General features: G+C 58.0%; 1 protein-coding gene across 17 annotated transcripts in view; it reads left to right on the top strand.

Moving 5' to 3' along the window:
• PHLDB1 (pleckstrin homology like domain family B member 1) overlaps window positions 1-20,159 on the top strand; it is a 47,333-nt gene that overhangs the window by 14,588 nt on the left and 12,586 nt on the right. For 5 of the 17 annotated variants that reach the window (XM_047754120.1, XM_047754116.1, XM_047754118.1 and 2 more), the window contains 14 exons: window positions 1,731-1,856; window positions 3,819-5,167; window positions 7,812-8,093; window positions 8,467-8,607; window positions 8,722-8,859; window positions 11,390-11,518; window positions 11,874-12,029; window positions 14,372-14,482; window positions 14,641-14,730; window positions 15,259-15,402; window positions 16,975-17,148; window positions 17,584-17,724; window positions 19,111-19,251; window positions 19,413-19,518. In XM_047754120.1, the coding sequence (XP_047610076.1) occupies window positions 1,731-1,856; window positions 3,819-5,167; window positions 7,812-8,093; window positions 8,467-8,607; window positions 8,722-8,859; window positions 11,390-11,518; window positions 11,874-12,029; window positions 14,372-14,482; window positions 14,641-14,730; window positions 15,259-15,402; window positions 16,975-17,148; window positions 17,584-17,724; window positions 19,111-19,251; window positions 19,413-19,518 (3,228 nt within the window). The remainder of the gene's footprint in view (window positions 1-1,730; window positions 1,857-3,818; window positions 5,168-7,811; window positions 8,094-8,466; window positions 8,608-8,721; window positions 8,860-11,389; window positions 11,519-11,873; window positions 12,030-14,371; window positions 14,483-14,640; window positions 14,731-15,258; window positions 15,403-16,974; window positions 17,149-17,583; window positions 17,725-19,110; window positions 19,252-19,412; window positions 19,519-20,159) is intronic. The other 12 variants (XM_047754117.1, XM_047754119.1, XM_047754127.1 and 9 more) reach the window with 9 other exon arrangements.

Here is a 20,159-nt window from a genome sequence, read left to right on the forward strand (position 1 = left end):
AAATGGCTGAAAGGAGGGGGAGGGGAATGGCCGAGCTCTTTCTGAAACAGCTGTGGTTGTAATTAGGTGGACGGTGTGGCTGGCTATTATTTATTCTGGTTATGATTGCTCTAGGATCAGCTCCTCTGATTGGTGGCTTGGCCGGGAAGGCTGCTTCCTCTCCTAACCACCCATCAGCCTTTGGAATTGTTGGTGCCCGCCTGCCTGGGAGGGCCTGTGGGTGTGCCAGAGAAGTGGATGGTTTTGTCTACTATGTTATCTGCTATGGGCTTCTCAGCCTGCTAGTCCCCCATCTATGGCAATGCCCTGAGCTTCTCAGTAGGGGGCCTGCCGAGGTACCCACATGGCCTGGGATGCCCCATGCCCTCGTGGCCTGCCTAAGCTGCACTGTCTCAGCCTCCAGGAATGTAGATTTCCCTGCGAGTCTTAGCTCAGACTGGCATGAAGCTTGGGGTGCCAAATAGCACCAGATTGGTTAGACAGGGGCCAGGGGCCAAGGGTGTGGACAGATTGGAAGGGTGGATGGAAGAGAGCACCAGGGCTCTGGCTTCTCCCAGCAGAGCATCTTGTGCCGATGCCCTCTAGCACCTGAGTGGCCAGGAAGAGGAGCTCTGCCAGCTAGGCTTAGGCGCCTGTGGGCACACCTGCTGCTGGGCACACTCCTGGTGCCCCTGGCTACATTTTCTGGCTCCCACATACCGTCCCCGCTCCATCCACACACACTTCCTGGGCAGGACTGGGCTTGTGTCTACTGCCTGGGAATGTGCTTGGCTGAGGCCGGGCCCATTGGCCTAGGCTTGGCCGCATTCCAGGGGAGACCAAGGGGCAGGAAAATGTCAGGCCAGAGAGAAGGGAAGCAAATCCTGGTCCCCGCGGGGGCATCTGACTGATCCATGGTCTTTCCCTGTCCCCTGTCTCAGAGCTTTTTTGAGATCCTGGAAGTTGCTGCTTCTCAGACTGACTCTTCCACTAAAGTGCAGATAGATGGATCACGGGTACAGGTTTAGGGGGAAGCACATGGGTGTCCATACTCTATTTTTTTAATTTTTTTTTTTGTCTTTTTGCCTTTTCTAGGGCCGCTCCCGTGGCATATGGAGGTTCCCAGGCTAGGGGTCTAATCGGAGCTGTGGCCACCGGCCTACGCCAGAGACACAGCAACGCAGGATCCGAGCTGTGTCTGCAACCTACACCACAGTTCATGGCAACCCTGGATCCTTAACCCACTGAGCGAGACCAGGGATCGAACCTGCAACCTCATGGTTCCTAGTCAGATTTGTTAACCACTGAGCCACGACGGGAACTCCTTGTCCTCTTTTTTTCTGATGAGAAAACTGGACCTAGGGAGGCAAAGTGACATTACCTAAAGATCTTATAGATATTAAGAAGAAAACTTAGGAGTTCCCTTGTGGCTCAGTGGGTTAAGGACCCAGCATTGTCACTGTTGTGGCTCTGGTTACAGCTGTGGCTTGTGTTCATTCCCTAGTGCGGGAACTTCTGCATGCTGCAGATGTGGCAAAAAAAAAAAAAGGAAGAAAAGAAAATTCTTTAGGACTAGGGCTCACAAACCAGTGCTCTTTCTGCTCAGCCCTGCACTGTGGAGCTGGGCTGGGGCCTGTCTTGGGCACAGGCAGAGTGAGGCATGGACCTTGAGGGTGCCTTGAGTGTAGGTGGGGATGGCTCTCTGGAGACTGGGATGAGCCTGCCCTTCCCAGCTTTTGCTTTCTCTGCAGGCTGCATGTTGTGCCTGGGTCAGTCTACCTTCCTCCGCTTTAACCACCCGGCTGAAGCCAAGTGGATGAAGAGCATGATTCCGGCAGGGGGCCGGGCCCCTGGCCCCCCCTTTGGTCCTGGCCCAGGTAGGTACCCAGGTGGGGCAAGCGACTGGTTTGGTGGCACCCCACAGCCAGTCCTCCTTCTTGCCCACTCCAGCCAAACTTGTAGTGTCAGGGCAGGACAATACCCGTGATCTGGGCTTGCTGCCACCTCCCATGGGCCCACTGGTGGAGAGTGCCAGGCAGTCTGGCCACTGGGAGAGATCCAAGAAGTACTGCTTGCCTGGAATTGGGAATCATGTGCCTGAAGGATGGAGGGCTCTGCCAGCCTGTGTCCCACTGCCCTGGAAGGTGCCCCCTTAGTGTCTGGGACCCTGACTCTCTTGTGTCACCACAAGACAGAAGAGCTTCACTCTTGAGGGTGGCCTGAAGAGGCAGAAGGAAGCATCTGATTGAGCTCCTGAAAGTTCTGGAGGGTCCCACCTGCTTGTGATCATGGCCTTGGGTCCTGCCCCACCCCCAGGCCATGCCATGCCAGCTGATGACTCAGTGGAGCAGCTGCAGTTTGTGTGTGAATTATTGATCCCCGGAGGAGAGTTGGTGATTGTCCCAGGGAACCAGCACAGCCTCTTCAGCGCAGCTGCCTAGTGGGTGGGGTACAGGCCAGGAGACTGCCTGTAGGCCGGCTGCCCCAGACTTTGCACAGGCATTCAGATGGCTGTGGGATGGCAAGTGTCAGCATGGTAGTGGGACAAGTGGACATGCATGTCAGGTACACCTAGTGGGATGGCATCAGTGGCTTAAGTGGATAGTCTAGGGATTTGAGGAAAGATGGGTGGTCACTGGCATCATCAGTATCCATAGCGACCCCTCTGATTTTGGTCTCACATGGTCCCCATAATTTGGGACCCATACTCGGTCTTGCAAAGGCTTTCTCTTCTCCTTCACCCCTTACTTTTCTAGGCCCTTGGGGGCGTGGGAGCCTGGGTTCCAAGTCCACTCCTTGGGTAGCTTCACCCTGCCCCCACCCTAGCCTTGTCATACCACTCCCTCAGCTGTTTGGGGCAGTGGTTCCAGGGACTCCTGGTTGGGTGACGAGGGCTGGGGCAGGGCAAAGGCAGGCTTTTGCTGGCGTGGCTTAATGGGCTAATTGGAGGCACTGGGCTGCACCTAGTTGCTGGCCAGCCTGGCTTCCAGGAACTGGCCTATAGGGCCAGGCCCCTCCCTTGCCTCTGATTGGATAAAGTGGTGCTGCACTCACCCCTCACTCAGCCCTGGAGGCTTTGTGCTGGTGTGTTTTCCTGGATTTCAGCTGCTCTGTTGGGAGATCCTAATGTCCTGTTAGACTTGGGACCCCCCGGCCCTGGAACTTCTGGCCTGCCCCTCTGCAGAACGGCTACATGCTCTTTTTTTTTTTTTTTTTTTGGTCTTTTTGCCTTTTCTAGGGCTGCTTCCTGTGGCAAATGGAGGTTCCCGGGCTAGGGGTCTAATTGGAGCTGCAGCTGCCGGCCTGTGCCAGAACCACAGCAACGCGGGATCCAAGCCGCATCTGCGACCTCCACCACAGCTCATGGCAATGCTGGATCCTTAACCCACCGAGCAAGGCCAAGGGTTGAACCCACAACCTCATGGTTCCTAGTCGGATTTGTTAACCACTGCGCCACGATGGGAACTCCTACATACCTGTCCTGAAGGAAAGGTCGAGGAGGCTGGGAAAAACAAGGCAGGAAGGAACCTGGTCTTGGGACCGGCAGGCAACAACCAGGACTAAAAGTGCCTGGCACTATTGCCAGCTCTGTCCTGTATCATAAAATGTTGGAGCCTGAAGAGCCCTGCCCGTCCTCTTCCTTTACAAAAGGCAACACCAAGAGCAAACGCCTTGAGGAAGTTGCACATCAGGTCAGTGGCAGAGCTGGCGCTCTCCAGAGCCCTTGCAGCCCCACTCTGCTCGCAAGAGGTGGGGAGTGCTCGTTCTTGCACATTTGTAGCACCCTGGGGCCTCGAGGTGAAAACCCGGGCCTGTCACATCTTTGTATTGCCCTTCAGGAGAATCAGAAAGCCTGGTGAATGGGAACCACACTCCACAGCCTGCAACCCGGGGACCCTCAGCCTGTGGCAGCCACAGTTCCCTGGTGAGCTCTATTGAGAAGGACCTGCAGGAAATCATGGACTCACTGGTGCTAGAGGAGCCTGGAGCTGCTGGCAAGAAGCCTGCCGCAACTTCCCCACTGTCACCGATGGCCAACGGTGGCCGCTACCTGCTGTCCCCTCCAACCAGCCCCGGCGCCATGTCTGTGGGCTCCAGCTATGAGAACACCTCTCCAGCCTTCTCTCCACTCTCCTCACCAGCTAGCAGTGGAAGCTGTGCCAGCCACTCGCCCAGTGGGCAGGAGCCAGCACCTTCCATGCCCCCGTTGGTGCCTGCCCGTTCCTCCAGCTACCATTTGGCCCTGCAGCCCCCACAGTCCCGACCCAGCGGTGCTCGCCCCTCCGAGAGCCCCCGCCTGGGCAGGAAAGGGGGGCATGAGAGGCCGCCCAGCCCTGGCCTCCGAGGTCTCCTGACAGACAGCCCTGCAGCCACTGTCCTGGCAGAGGCCCGCAGAGCCACAGAGAGCCCCCGGCTGGGTGGGCAGCTGCCCTTGGTGGCGATCAGCCTGAGTGATTACCCGGCTTCTGGTGCCCGCAGCCAACCCACCAGCATTCCTGGCAGCCCCAAGTTCCAGCCTCCGGTCCCTGCTCCCAGAAACAAGATTGGCACCCTCCAGGATCGCCTTCCCAGCCCCTTCAGGGAGCCGCCAGGCACGGAGCGGGTGTTGACCACCAGCCCCTCGCGCCAGCTGGTGGGCCGAACGTTTTCGGATGGGTCAGCCGCCCGCACCCTGCAGCCTCCCGAGAGCCCCCGCCTAGGCCGGCGGGGCCTGGACAGTATGAGAGAGCTGCCTCCCTTGAGCCCATCTCTGTCCCGAAGGGCTCTCTCCCCCATGCCCACCCGGACCACCCCAGATCCCAAAGTAACCAGGGAAGTGGCGGACAGTCCTCGGCCCCGGCGCTGGGCAGCCCATGGGGCTTCACCAGAGGACTTCTCCCTGACGCTGGGGGCACGGGGCCGCAGGACACGGAGCCCCTCCCCCACACTCGGGGAGTCTCTGGCACCCCGCAAGGGCAGCTTCAGTGGCAGGCTGAGCCCGGCTTACAGTCTGGGCTCTTTGACGGGGGCTTCACCCCGCCAGAGCCCCCGTGCCCAGAGGAAGCTCTCCAGCGGGGACTTGCGGGTGCCTGTGACTCGGGAGCGGAAAAACAGCATCACGGAGATCAGTGACAATGAGGATGACCTCCTGGAGTACCACCGGCGGCAGCGCCAAGAGCGGCTTCGGGAGCAGGAGATGGAGAGGCTGGTGAGCGGATGCCAGGGAGGCTGCCGGCATCCATAGCAGGGGCTCTGCCAGGGTGTGGGCGAGCCAGCTGGCAGGGTGGGAGGGGCCCTGGATAGGGCCTGGGCTTCCCAAGCTTCTCCACTTCCCCAGTACACTGTAGTGACCAGCACCTCAAGCCTCTGGTGCCCTGAAGAACTTTCTTTGCAGTCTCTAAGGCCTAATTTAATTTAATTTAATTTTTGCTTTTTAGGGCTGCACGTGCAGCATATGGAAGTTCCCAGGTTAGGGGTCAAATCAGAACTACTGCTGCCAGCCTAGGCCACAGCCACAGCAACAAGAGATCCAAGCTGCACCTACACCACAGTTCATGGCAATGCCAATCCTTAACCCAACTGAGTGAGGCCAGGGATCAACCCACATCTTCATGGCTACTAGTCAGGTTTGTTACCTCTGAGCCACAACGGGAACTCCTGTAAGGCCTTATTTTAAATTCATGCTAACTTTACATTTATTCTATAAGGCAATGTTTATTTTAAATTAAGTTTACATTATTTATCTGAATACAGTGAAGCTCTAGAAAAACACACTACATTCATATTGAGGACTTGCACACCTCTCAGTTTGAGAAACAGGTCTTAATGACTAGAAGACTGAAGCCCAGAAAGGGGAATGAATTTGTCTGAGGTCACACAGCAAGTTCTGGTCGAGCTGGAATTGGAATCCAAGTCTCTCATCTTTCCAAGGCTATTCTTTAGAAAAGCCTTCTTTCTTGCTTCTCTTGGCCTCTATAAATGGATGAGAGCTGCTCACCGTGGTCCATGCAGGATCATCTGGGAACGGGGGTGGCAGGGGAGAGGAAAGAACAGGATGGGCAGCCCCTGGCTGATCTAGGCTGGCCTGTGTGATTGTAATGGTGTGTGCTGGGGTGTGTGCATGCACACTCTGCCTGTGGGTGCATGTGGGGGCTGGGTGTGGCTCTGGGCAGCTGTCCTGGAGATGGCATCTGAGCTGGGTGGGGGCTGGGATTCCCCAGATAGCACAGGGAGCTCCTGGGCTCTGGCTGGTGTATACACACTCAAGCACATGGATAGGAAAATAGATTCTGCTCTCTCTCCCTTGTGAGCAGAAGAGAGGGGTTCTCGGGGACCCAGGGACACTGGGATTGGTTTGAGGCGGAGGAAGGAGAATCAGAACTGAAGAAGTTTGTCTGGACACCCTTGCAGAAGAGGTTGGGACAGCTTTGGGTGAGGTGAGGGTGTGGGATAGTGTGTTAGTGTTGGGTTGGGAGGGATGAGGCAGGATCCCTCGTTTTTTTCTGTTGCTGTTATCTTCTCTTCACTCTTTTGGTCTCTGCTTAGACAAGAATGCTTGGCCTACCCTGGGGTCTCATCCCAGAGAGGGGACAGTGAACCTGGCACAGCAGGGTGGTGGGCCCAGCCTCCCTCGACTCCTCCTCCGTTCAGCCTTCCCACCCCCACCCTGCTCCAGCCCCACGTGTCTCACCACCAGCTCTGACCTGCCCCACCTGCCACTTTAAATCTTGGAGGCTGCCCGCCCTGCCCCTCCCACCTCTACAGGCTGCTTATCTGGGTCCCGGGGCAGGGGCGGGGGCACTGGCCCAGCCTCCTGGGTGCTGAGACTCTGTTCCTGGTTTTCTTGACATGGAACTGGGCAAGCAGCAGGAGGGAAGCTGGGTATGTGTCTGGGGGCAGGGGAGGGGGGTCCTGGCCAAATGATTGGTGAGAAACACCAGATGTTGAGGGACCCAGAAGGAAGAGCCGTGGGAGCTTGGGGAGAGGTGACCCAGACCTGGAGCGTGACTGCACCGTTCCTCCTTCACTTTCTAGGCCCCTGAGCGGTATCTGGGTGGGCTGTGTGTGGGGAGGGGGCAGATGAGGCGACAGGGCCCTGGAGCACTGACACCTGGGCATTCAAGGTGGGAAGGAGGTGAGGGCTGCCTGAGAGGGACTTGGAATTGAGAGGAGGATGGGGAAGACCTGCCCCGGGTCTCTGGGGCAGGGTGTGTGCACGCTGAGGACATCTTCCTGTGAACCTATGTCAGGTCCTGTGGCCCCGGGTCTGTTTTCCAGCCCTGTCTGTGTCGGTGCCCACCCGTCTGTACGCTAGACTGTGTTTATCGGTGTGAGTGTGCGCCAGTGTGCATTTGTGCATGTCAGGACTGGCGTGTTTGTGTGTGCCTGCCTAACAATGTGGGCCTGGGGCACGTGTTGTGTCCTTGTGTGTGTCGGTGCTGGTATGTAGGGGTGTCTGGATCTGTGGATTGGGGTCTGTGGGTCTATGTGTATCCGTGTCAGTGTGAGCACCTGCTTGTTTATCTGCTTACCAGTGTGTGTTCCTGGGTGTGTCTGGATGTGTCCACGAGGAAGCCCACCCTGGGACAGAATGAGAAGGGAAAGGAAACAGGAAGACAGGAGGGGCTGGCCACGTGGACAGGTGGCACAATAGCTTGGTTCCTCCTGTCTGCTTCTGGGACACCCACCCCCCTTCCCTCTGCCTCCCTAGACTCTGGGCTTGGGGCTCTCCTGACTTGATTCGGAGGCCCTGGAGTCCTAGTCCTCTCTCCTGACCAGACACTGTCCCCGGCTCTAGCCCCATGGGGACCCACCTCCTCCCCTCCATGCCCTGCTCTGTCTACCCTCCCCAGGAACGCCAGCGCCTGGAGACCATCCTGAACCTGTGTGCCGAGTACAGCCGGGCCGACGGGGGACCTGAGGCCGGGGAGCTGCCCAGCATTGGGGAGGCTGCAGCAGCCTTGGCCCTGGCCGGCCGGAGGCCCTCACGCGGCCTGGGGGCGGTCACTGGGGCCTCTGGGCGGAGCAGTGAGGAGCCTGGAGGTGCCACCCAGCGCCTGTGGGAGAGTGTGGAGCGCTCAGATGAGGAGAATCTCAAGGAGGAGTGCAGTAGCACTGAGAGCACCCAGCAGGAGGTGGGACTCGAAGGTGGCCCCAGGAGGCAGGCTGGGTGGTGGGTGCCAAGGCCCCAGCGAGTGGGAAGTAATTGCAGTTCGGGACAACAGCAGGGATGAGAGGTGTAGAAAAGAGGAGGCAAGGAAGAGGGGGAGGGGTTGCTGAGTTTCCCAAGCTGTAAATATGCTTTATGACCTGCCTTCCCTTGGGGCCCCACCCAGGCCTGGCTCTCAGTGGTGAGTCTTTATTCCTTTCAGCTGAGCCCGAATTGCTCCCCTTGCAGGGAGGGGAATTGCCTCCTATCTCAGTCCAGCTGCTCCTTCCCAGCGCCATTTTCTTAGTCATCCTGGAAGGCTCTAGGCTTCCCCAGCTGATGGCTTCTCTCCCCTCTAGCAAGAAGATGCACCTAGCACCAAGCTCCAGGGAGAGGTGCTGGCCCTGGAAGAGGAGCGGGCTCAGGTGCTGGGACGAGTGGAGCAGCTCAAAGTCCGTGTGAAGGAGCTGGAGCAGCAGCTGCAGGAGTCGGCCCGAGAGGTGAGAGCGAGGGACTTGGCTGGACTCCTTCCCAGGCACAGTTGACGGCCCGCACAGTGGCCAGAGTCTAGCTGCCTTGAGTGGCCTTGACATGGCCGCTGCTGTTGCCTCCAGGCTGAAATGGAGCGGGCGTTGCTGCAGGGGGAGAGGGAGGCAGAGCGGGCACTGCTGCAGAAGGAGCAAAAGGCGGTGGACCAGCTGCAGGAGAAGCTGGTGACCTTGGAGACGGGCATCCAGAAGGAGAGGGACAAGGTAACACCTGGCCTGGCTCATTGCTGGGCACCAGTGGCCTGGGAGAGAAGGAGAAATGCCTTCTCTAGGGCCCCTTACCCCTTCCCTCACGTTCGTCCTGCAGACCAGGTGGTCTCTGTGCCCCTCCAGGGGCAGGGGGCCTTGTTCTCTGTGGAAGATACCAGCTTGAAGGGTGCTGCCAGGGTCTGGGCTGGTGTCTGGGGTCTCCTCTGCCTGGTCTCTGTTCTACCTTTGGGTGCCTGGGTGTCTGTCATTCTGGACCCATCTAGGAAGTGCCGAAGCCCCTTCTCTGGCGGTGAGCACAGCCCAAGGGACTGGTGCTGGGGAGTGACTCAGATTTGGGCCCCTGCATCTGGAGGTGTCCCCCACCCCCCTGCCCAAGCCTGCCTCCGGGGCTTGGGACATGGTCTTTGGGAGAGGGCCCTCATGTCTCTGATTCCCCTTCCGAGTCTGCAGCCTCCCATCCCAGATGGTCCCAGCTCCTGCCCCTGCCCCTTGCAGGTTTCGTGCCAGCCTGCAGGGGCCGCTCCGTCCCACTGGGGCCTTGCCAGCCATGTCCAAGATGCCCAACAACGTGCCAAAAACTCTGAAGTGGAGAGGGGCCATCTATTTCTGGACTTGACAGTATTTTTCCAAGAATTAATTTTCCTTCTGGATTTTTTGAGAGCGTCTTCCTCCTGCCCCTCAATTTTGAAGCTCAAAAATTCTTTGACCCCCCTGGCCTTTTTTTGGAGCTTTGGTTCTGGTCCCCAAAACCACACTCCCAAATTCTGTGCCAAATTAACTCCATGCTTACCAACCAGGCCTGCACTAACGCCCCCTCTAATCGCTGTCCTGGGCTCTCCGCATGCCCCTAACTGCCAGTGCCACCCAGGCAGGCAGGGCTGAGCCTTGCCTGCTTTTGCACTAACTCCATGGGCACCTCTGTGCCCTTGGCCTCTCCCCTCTAATGTTGCCTCCTTCCTTTCTTGGTGTGGGACCCCAGGGTTTTGATCAGAAAGGAATGGGCAGGGAGCACAGCTCAACTTTACACAGTGGGGCAGGAGGAGTACAAGACTGGGGGAAATGCTTGGCTGAGGAGCTTCTCAGCCTGAAGGGCTCCTCTCACTTGGAAAAGCCAGGGTGCAGCCTCCACAGGCTGTTGGCAGTTTCCTGCATAGTGGAGAGGCAGGCTGTCCTCCAGCCATCGCATGCCTTCCCTCCTGAGCGGAGGAGTGAGGAGTTCCAATGGTGGTGGCATGGCCTGGGGAGGGTGTGGACAGGGCCTCCCTGCCACACAGTGGCTGCCCTTCTTAGCTTTCCTCTGGGGCTTCCTGGTTGCAGATACTCCACCCAGAGGGTGGGAAGGGGTAGGTGTCTCCCCACTCCCAGCCCTGATCCATCCAGAGCAGAGGGTATTTTGAAGGCTGAGTCTAAGCATGGGGAAGTGCTTGGCTCCCAGGAGCTGGCCTGCTCAGGTCCCCCTCTCCAAGGATGGGGGTGGAGGGGTGGGCAGAGGCAGGGGTCAGTGTAGTCACACTGGGTGAAACTCAGCATTTCAGAAGGAACCTGCCTGATCTCACTTCTCATTGACCAGGCATTGCCTGGAGACTTGGACTTTGCCTTCTTTCTGGGCTCAGTTATTTGAAGTGGTGGTGGTGGTGTTGGTGGTGGTGGTGGTGGCGGCAGTGGTGGGGAAGGTTCCCTCAGCTTCCCTTCCCAGCCCCCAGCCCATGGCCCCACTCTGACTTGGGAATCAGTAATCAGTTTCTCCTCTGCCTGTCCTTCGGAGGGGTGACTCACCAGCTCCTCCCCTCATCCCCCTTCCCGCCCTCAGAGGTGTCATCTCGCCCCAGACACTGCCATCCACCTCCTCTCTGTACCCACTCCTGGGGCTCCTATTACCATGGCAACGGCCGAACTAATTGCAACCCTCATCCTGCTGAAGTTCAGCCTGCAGTGCCAGCACCCCACCCCCACCCTGGGCAGGAAGGGGAGGCCGAGGGGGTTGGGCTGGGGTCCCCTCCGCTGCACTGCTGTAGCTTTAACAGCCCCAGCTCCCAATTCACACCCAACCCCCTGGATTTAACCTTCATCAACTTTACCCTTGATCCCAGGGTTAAATTTTGGTCTCTCCATGGGCAGTGGAAGGGGGGAGGCTCCGGGTCTGTGGTATGGAACCAGCTTTGGCCCTGACTGTTTGGAAGAGAAAACAGAGGGCCTTTCCTTAGGACCTAACCCAAACCTTTCTAGTTCAAGGGACTCCAAGAGACCAAAATTTCTACCTGGGACCCAAACCCCTGCCTGTGACACCATGATCTGCCCCTCTGAGCCCTGTCTCACGCCCCAGCTCCTTGCCCCTCCCACTCTGCACCCCTTCCTCCTTGATTCCCGTGCTCCTCGTGGCTTTCTCCTCTCCCAGTTCTGCCCTCTTTCTCTTCTCCCTCCTCCCCCGCCCCCGCGCCCCGCGCCGCCGCTGCCCCGGGCCGGAGTTGAGGAGTGTGTGTTCTGTTTCTCCCCTGTGCCCGCCTCCTCCCCCTCGGGCGACCAGGAGAGGGCGGAGCTGGCCGCGGGACGGAGGCACCTGGAGGCCCGCCAGGCGCTCTACGCCGAGCTCCAGACGCAGCTCGATAACTGCCCCGAGTCAGTGCGGGAACAGTTACAGGAGCAGCTGAGAAGGGTCAGTTTCACCAGCCCCCTCCCCCGCCCCCGAGAGCCACCCGCCCGGAAGAGAGGAGCGGTGGGCCGGGACCGCCTGGGCCCTGCAGTACCTGCCGGACGCCAGGGTCGGTGCTGGGGCTTGGAGGGGACAGGGAAGGACCGGGGAGGATGGAGGTTCCCCTTTGTGCGACTGCAGGCAGTGCCGCCCGGATGGGGGCAAAGCCGAGCGGAGGAAAGGGGGCGGGTGGGGGGCAGGTCCCTTCCTCCGTTTTCCCCGGGTCCAGCCCCAGAACTCACACCTCTGTGTCCTGGCCTTCCAGGCTCAGAGTGGTATTGTGAGTACCATCCAACCGGCTTTGTCACTGTCATTCAAGGAGGCAGAGGCCCTGGAGACTGAGACGAAGCTCTTTGAGGACTTGGAGTTCCAGCAGCTGGAGCGGGAGAGCCGCGTGGAGGAAGAGCGCGAGCTGGCAGGCCAGGGGCTGCTCCGGAGCAAGGCGGAGCTGCTTCGCAGCATCGCTAAGAGGAAGGTGCGCCCCACCCCATCCCTGCCGCAGGGATCCAGTGCCAGCTTGACTGCACCTTGCTGAGCGGTTTCCTCATCTGTAAGACAAGGACAATAACAGGCTGTTGTGAGAATGAAAGATGATGTGTGTGAAGACAGCATAGGGCATGGTCATTGTAAGCACTCCGTGAACAATAGCTATTGCTATTGAGCCCTGACTCCCAGCCCTTCCTCCCTCCCTCCAGTCCTCCAGTGGAAAGTGGATTGGGCTCACATTTGGAGCCAGGCACTGGCCGGGCAGGGAAGTGAAAGATGGAGGAGGTGGAGGAGGAGGAGGACGAAGAGGAGGCTTGCTCCTGCCTTTGTAGAGCTCTCTGTCGGATGGAAGCGCTGAGGCACATACAGGACCTGAGATCTGGATATTAGAGCCAGCTGGGGTCCTGGAAAGGCATCACCTGGGTGCCAGCCTTGGCTCCGCCCCTCTCGACTGAGCCGTTAAATAAGGGGACTGGGTATCGCATCCAGGCCAGTTTTGGAGCTCTGGATGCTGTGATGTCTGCTTCTGATCTCAGCCAGACCAGGCAAGGTGATGGGGTGGGGATTTGTGCGTGTGTGGGTGGAGAGTAAAATTGGGAGGAAGGGTTAGAATGCAAATTAAGTGAGGGTTAGGGAGGTCAGAGAGGAGATGGGTGAGGTTGGCCCAGGTGGCTGAGACCTGAGTGTTCAGATACACATATGCACGCATGTGCTGTTTGCCTGGCTCGAGTGAGTGGGTGGAAGGTGAGGGCAGTGAAATCAGGAGAGGGGTGTCAAAAAGTGATGAGTTGGGCGCTTGAGGGCTAGCCTGAATTTGATGGTAAGTGGGGAGCCACTGGACTTCTCCCTGAGTCCAGGTTCCTTGCTTCTCTCCCTGAGCTGCTCTGCCTTACAAATGTATCTACTTATCTGTGAAATGGGCATAGAGGCACCCGCCCCATAAGAGAGTTAAAGGAAGTCAGGCATGTAAAGGCTTTGAGTCCTTGGGTCTTGATGGGATTCTCAGTAAATGGCAGATCTTGCTGTGAGGATTTCACTGGCTGGTTTGCTTCAGTCTGCTTGGGCTGACCCCAGATTTAGTACAGCTCCCTTCTTCCTTCCCTTCCCTCCGATGTCTTGCTGATCATTGAAGGCCTCCTCTTTCAGGAAGCCCTCCTGAGATAAACCCAGCCCATTTTCCTCAGCCCCCATCCTTTTTCTCTTGCTCATTACCTTTTCATTTCCTTTTAGCACATGGTCATTGATCCGGGCATTGTGCCAAGCCCTCTTGGGGATGTGGAGACAGAAAAGACACTGGCCCTGCCCTTGGGTCTGACAGCTTGGGCAGGGTTCTGGTGTTGGAGACATATATTCACAAGTAACAATGATACAAGGCAAATGGTCGAATGGAATAATTTGAGCACAGCTGACTATACAACAGGGCTGAGCTGAGAACACGGAGGGCTCAGGGTCGGGGGGAGGCTGGAAAGCGTAGGCCCAGTTCCAGGAACCCTTGAGTGCTATCTGAGGAGTTTGTGCTTTATCCTGTGAGTTCTGAGGAGTCACAGAAAGATTTTTGAGAGGCGTGATCTACCTTTACTCGTGGATTAAAAAAAAATCGGAGTTCACGTCTTGGTTCAGTGGTTAACGAATCCGACTAGGAAGCATGAGGATGTGGGTTCAATCCCTGGCCTTGCTCAGTGGGTTAAGGATCCGGCATTGCTGTGAGCTGTGGTGTAGGTGGCAGATGGGGCTCCAATTAGACCCCTATCCCGGGAACCTCCATGTGCCGCACATGCGGCCCTAAAAAGATACAAAGACAGAAAAAAAAAAATTTCAAGTAATATACCTTCTTTTTAGAAAGATTAGAAAATTTAGATCAGCAAGCAAACAAAAACAAATCTCAAAGGCCACTTTAGGAAGCCATTTGTGGCAGTGTGGGGTGGATCAGAAAGTGGAGAGAGTGGAAGGAGGAGGCTGGGGAAAAAGTCCAGGCTGGGAAAGCACAGGGCCTGGACTGGGGTGGTGGCAGTGGGATGGGCAAGTGGGCAGATAGAGAACCGGGCAGTATCTCCAGGATTCTAGACACAGGGTGGGGGGCGGAAGTGAGGTTTGGAAACTTAAGTGCTGGCTGGTGCGCCTGATGGGGTCACTGGTCAAGGGGGGTGGGGGAAGGAGCTGACCACAGCAGCCTGCCGGGATTTCCTTGGGTGAGATGAGGCGGAGCAGAAGAGCTGGTTGATTCTCTTCACCCAAGCCGAGGGTCTCTGGGCAGGAGAGACAGCCTCACCTCACCTCGGGTCTAGCCCTGTGTTTCTCCAGGGCCTGACCCAGAACCCACATCCCCTCCAGGAACGCCTGGCGGTCCTGGACAGTCAGGCTGGGCAGATCCGGTCCCAGGCTGTGCAAGAGTCTGAACGCCTGGCCCGGGATAAGAATGCCTCCTTGCAGCTGCTGCAGAAGGTAGTGTCCTGCTGGGTTGGGTAGGGAAGCAGAGATGGGGAGGGGCTGGGGGGCGCGGGAGGGGCGTGCAGAAGGGCCGGAGTGGAGACTTGCCAGCCACCTTGGCTGCCTTGCCCTCACTCCCACTCCTTTCTGATTCTGCCACTGTGGCCTTGCAGGAGAAGGAGAAACTGGCCATGTTGGAACGAAGATACCACTCACTCACAGGGGGCAGGCCTTTCCCGAAGACCACGTCGACTCTCAAAGAGGTAATGTGGTTGGATCAGCCCCAGCCTGAGGCCCAAGTGCTCTCCTGGGAGGCTCTGGAGCAACACGTGGCACCTTCACCCCAGTGGCTGAGGTCGAGTATGGGGACGTTTTCCTGAACTAGAGAGACCTGGGTCTGGCACTGGATCCTCTATGGGTCCCAGCTGCTGCTTTTCAGCTCCCTGTCTGGCTCCCAGGAGCCCTCTGATCTTACCATGTGGGGTGACTGAATACTCCTGGGGGATGTAGGAGGCATAGGTGGGGAGGATGGCAGCTTGGAGGCTTCGCGAGGGTCAGGGCTGGGTCTAGGGGGTCCTAACCTTGGAGCTCCCCCGGCTTCTGTCTGGAACTAGGCTGCAGGCTTGAAGTGGGCATTGAGGCTGCTTCAGCCGTTCTTTGCTGAGTCTTTGCGTGCCTGGTGAGCGAGGTCCAGCCAGGACATGCCTCCCGGCATAAGCAGTTTAGGCCTGGGCTGGGGTGGCTGAGCTGAGGGCGAGGGCTGAGGCCCCTCACATGTACCCTCTCTATAGGCTGAACCACTCATCTCCGCGTCCTCAGAGATGGGGCTGGGGACGGCGGCTCTGGGCCCCTTCCCAGGGTCTTCTCAGGCTGGGGCCTCCTCTGTCCCCTTAACCCCACCTGCTTCCACTGAGCTCTGCCCCAAAGCGCAAGAGGTAATCACAGCTAACTGCCTGCTCTGCTGTGCTCACTGCCTGTCTGCCTGCTTGCTGAGCTTCTGCTCACAGTTCCTCCCAAATGCCCAGCTAAAGGGCGTGTGGCAGTCAACCCTCATCTGGCCAGAGTTTGTGAGAGTGCTGTTCTATAGGTGCCTGGGCCACCGGTGCAAGATCAGAGCATCGATTGGCATTTAAATTCATGTGTATTCTGCATGCCTTCCATCAGCTCTCATAACACACTGGACCTTCCCCCTCATTTTCCTTTTCCATGACTCCTGGAGGACAGTCAGCTTCCGGGGCTAGGCCAGCATGGGCCCCCCTGGCTGAGGTGGTCTTAGGTTCTGTGCTTTGATTCTGCATGCATTTTGGATACCTGCTGTGTCCTTAGCACCTAGATATGAGCTCGAGATTCTGAGGATATGCTCAGGGAGTGTGACAGTCCCTGTCTTTCCAACCCACAGTCTAGTAGTGTGTTAGCATCTTTTCAAGTACTAACCTTTGGGAAGTGGGCCCATTTTTCCTACCTGGGCTTTTAGCTGCTCCCTGCTATGGTCCCTTTCTCAGGGCCCATCTTGCTCAGGCCCTCGTAGTGCCTTCACTCCCACACCTTCCAGCTCTTGCTCCAGCTGGTGGGATGTGAGGGGTCCCTCAGGAATGGTGTGACTGGTGCCCAGTGATGCATGTGTATGCCTTATTTGGGATGCCCAGGGTATTGGAGACAGAAGGGTTCTCTGGGATCTGGCTCCTGGTCCTTGGTGGACTCTTGGAAGACCTTCCTCAGGCTTCTTCAGCCCTTATTCAAGGGCAAACCCAGGAATGGGCCTTCAAGATGCTAAGGCAGCCTCAAAAGTGGAGTTCAGGAGCCTCCAGACAGTCATTTCCGCCTGTCCTTTCCTGCCCCTCCTTCCCCACAGCCATCTGTGGCCACAGTGGGCAGCTGAGCTCCCCCGCCCTGCTCTGGATTCTGTATTGAGTGGAGTGATGGCTCTGTGGCATGGAGTGTGGGTATCAGGTACCTGGCTGAATCCTGTTAACCTGTTCTCTGCCCATCCCTCCCCCTCCCACTGGGCACCCTAGGAGTATGTGAGCCTGGCAGAGGTTCTCCAGCTGTGCTCCCGCTTGGAACCCTTTGCTTCTGCCACCTCCCCCAGCGCGCTCGCCCAGCCCCTGCCTGACAGTGAGGTACCAGCCACTGAGTGAGCCCATCTATGCCCACGGGCCTCCTCGCAGAGGCCCTAGACTGTCCCTCAGGCCTGGGTTGGGGGGCAGCCGGGTCTGTCTTCCACAGTGAGGGAGAAGGGCGCTAGCATAGGGGGGTTGGGTGGGATTCCCTCTCTCTCCCCCAGAGCCTTGGGAACTTCCTTCAGCTCCTGATGGCTCAAGGAGGGAGGGCCTGCCCTAGTGCGAGGGCATCCTTCTGAGAGGAGTCTGGCTTTCTCGGGCTCCACCAGCCTCCTCTGCTCCGTGCATCCTGCCTTTACCCTTCCCTTGCCCACGGGCAGGGCTGCCTCTTGGGTTCCTGTCCCATTAACCTCTTGTATTCCCTCCCGCGCCCGGCCCTCCCCCAAGTACGTGACGCTTGAGCAGCTAAAGGCGATGTGGGGCACCTCGCCCGGGCTCACAGCCCCTGCGCCAGGCCTGCCTCCCTGGGCCTCTGCCTCCCAGGACCTGGTTCCCACCACCTGCCTTCCTCCCGTGCTGCCCTCTTCCTCCTCCTTGGCTTCTGTCACGCCTTCACCCCAGGTTGGTGGTCTGTGTGTTCCTGCCCCCCCCCGCCAGCCCACTCCGTCTGTGTGTGCCTTGCTCCGTGAACCGGCATCTCGGCCCTCGGCTGGCCCCGGGGAGTGCTGAGTGCCTGGGGGCTCTGGCTGCCTGGCATCGTGGTTGGTAGAGCACGTGTCTGTGGTCTGGGAGTTGTGCCTTGTTTCTCGTTGCCCTTAGCGCATCCACGGCCACTGTTTTCTCACCGTGTTTTCTTCTCTTTACGCTCTCCTTTCTCCCTTCCCTCCCTTTCCCGTCACCTTCCTGCCTGCTTGCCTGATGATGGCCTTTCTCTACCCTTCCTCCAACCATCCCCTGTCTTCCTTCTTCCTCCCTATTCCTTTCCCCTCATTTCTTGACATTTCCTCTCCATCCTTCCCCTCCTGTCCCCTGTCCCCTTCCCCGTGACCCCTCCAGATGGAGAAGCTGCTGCTCCCCGCTGTAGACTTAGAGCAGTGGTACCAGGAGCTGATGGCCGGGCTGGGGACTGGCCCCACTGCAGCCTCCCCTCGCTCCTCCCCCCCGCCTCTGCCCGCCAAAGCTTCCCGTCAGCTGCAGGTAACCCCTTCTCCATTGCCCACCCCTGCCCAGGCCTGCTCCTCTTTGCTCTGGGTACCTCCTGCTGACCCATCAGCCACCCAGTGCTACCTTAGATGGTGGGGGTCAATCCAGCCAGGGCAGCAGGGGCCTCTAGACCCTGAGAGGGGAGTGAGGGTCTCCCCGTGGGTGGCTTGGGGAGCCAGCCTCCTGAGTCTGAGGGTGACATGCTTGACTGTTCCATGGAAGGGGTTTGGGAGCAGTGGTGTCTCGTGCTGAGCTAGACAGGCTTGGCTCTGTCCTTGGCAGCCCTCACCCCAGAGCTTCTCACTTGGTCTGGGGGCCTGACACACCCTTGAGTCTGTTGCAGTGGAATGAGTGTGTCCTAGGAGAGGTGCCAGTATTTTGCTCTCCTAGTCTCCCCGGGGGTGACATTTGGAGGCAAGACAGAGTGGGACAAAGACTCTGAAGTGACAGCCCTGAGGACACAGCCAAGCCTCCTCAGAGTTGCCATGGGGGGCAAGGGCCTGCTTGAGCCTGCAGCAAGCTGCTGACCAGGGGGTAGGGAAGGGCATTTGGATGTCTTCTACCCCAAGTTTCACTTCACTGACCAGCTGTAGTGCTGAGACACCCATTCAAAAGCCATTCCTTGAATGAAGACACTGCGCCTCTAAGACTGTGATCTCAGCTGAAAGTCCGTGTTCCCTTCTGAGGAGTCTGTATGGCACTTCTGCTTTGGGCCTGGCTGCTTAGAGATTTCTACACGTTTTGATTTATTTAATCATTACCCCAGGGCTGTGAGGTAGATAATGATAACTCTTGTTTCATAGATCAAACACTGGGGCCCAGAGAAGATAAGTAATCTCCTCGAGGTCACACAACTGGGAAGTAGCAGGGGCTATACTGAGAGTCCGGGGGGTTCGTGACTCCAAAGACCACATTCACCAAACATGAGTGCTGGGAGGGAGCGTGGCGATTGTTTAGTCTAGTCCTTCCCACTGCTTTCGCAGATAAGGAAACCAAGGCCCAGAGTGGGGAGGTGCGTGGCCGGAGGTCACACAGCCTGTTAGGTAGCAGACCTGGGACCAGAGGACGCCCCGTCCTCCAGTGAGGCTCCTGTACTACTCTGCCCGTCCATGTTAACTCTTCACATGGGTTGATTTACGAGGTCCTTTCTAAGATGCAGGGTTAAACCGGGGATTAGTCCAAGGAGAAGCAGCCTGGAAAGGAGGCCTGGCAGCTGCCAATAGCATCTGCCCATTGGGCTGGCCCAGGAGACTCAGTGCTGTTGTCAGCTAGAGACAGAGACCTCATGGGCAGTATCGTGGGTCACAGCCAGCCTAGGTGCCATGGGGGTGGCAACCGGTGGGGGAGCTGGAGATGCCAGGCAGTATCTCTTCCTTCCAGGTTTATCGCTCCAGGATGGATGGTGAAGCCACCAGCCCCCTGCCCCGGACCCGCAGTGGCCCCCTCCCCTCTTCCTCTGGCTCATCCTCCTCCTCCTCCCAGCTCAGCGTGGCTACCTTGGGCCGTAGCCCCTCCCCAAAGGTCTGAGGACAGTGGGTGGGCTGTGCATGTGGCAGGGTGGCGGCGGTAGGGGGAAGGAGACTGCCACGCAGGGGAGAGGCCAGAGCCATCCATCCCAAAGCCTTGGGGCGAGGGGACTTGGATCCGTCTCAACGTTCCATACCCCTGCCCCCCCCCCCCAGCAGAGTGTGCTGCTCTCCCACAATGGCACAAGCAGCCTTCCTCGCAACCTGGCAGCCACACTGCAGGACATTGAGACCAAGCGCCAGCTGGCCCTGCAGCAGAAGGGTGAGTGGCTGCCCCGCCAGCTCACCTGCTCTCCTGGGGGCCCTGGGTATCTGCCACGCACTCTCCACCAGGTCTTATCCGCGCCTGCACCTTTCACAGGTTGTTTTTCCTTGTCTTGGGATCTAGGTGAGAGCAGAAAGCATTGAGATTAGATACTTAAAGAAGAGCTTGCTGGATAGTTATCAAAACCCGAAGGGCAGGAGTTCCCCTTGTGGCTCACTGGTAACAAACCCGACTAGTATCCATGAGCATGAGGGTTCGATCCCGGGCCCTGCTCAGTGGGTTAAGGATCCGGTGTTGCCGTGAACTGTGGTATAGGTTGCAGACGCACCTCCAATCCTGCGTTGCTGTGGCTGTGGTATAGGCCAGCACCTGCAGCTCTGATAAAAAAGAGAAGACCAAGGGTGAAGGGGGGGGCGGGGGCTGTGCGATCTTTCCCAGAGAGCCTAGCAAATAGATGTTGCTGTCTGGAGGCAGGGGGATGGCCTTGATGACTTCTGCAAATGCCTCCCTAAGTCATTGGCTCTGGAGACCCAGGAGTCCTTGTTGCTCATGTGCATTTTGGTTGTTTTGAAAGCCCATGTCTGTGCCTCTCTCTCCTCTCATCCCCTCTGTGTCTACCCTGCCCTCTGCCTGGGGCC

This window comes from Phacochoerus africanus, chromosome 11 (genome assembly GCF_016906955.1).
Source record: "Phacochoerus africanus isolate WHEZ1 chromosome 11, ROS_Pafr_v1, whole genome shotgun sequence".
In the NCBI taxonomy this organism is placed as follows: domain Eukaryota; kingdom Metazoa; phylum Chordata; class Mammalia; order Artiodactyla; family Suidae; genus Phacochoerus; species Phacochoerus africanus.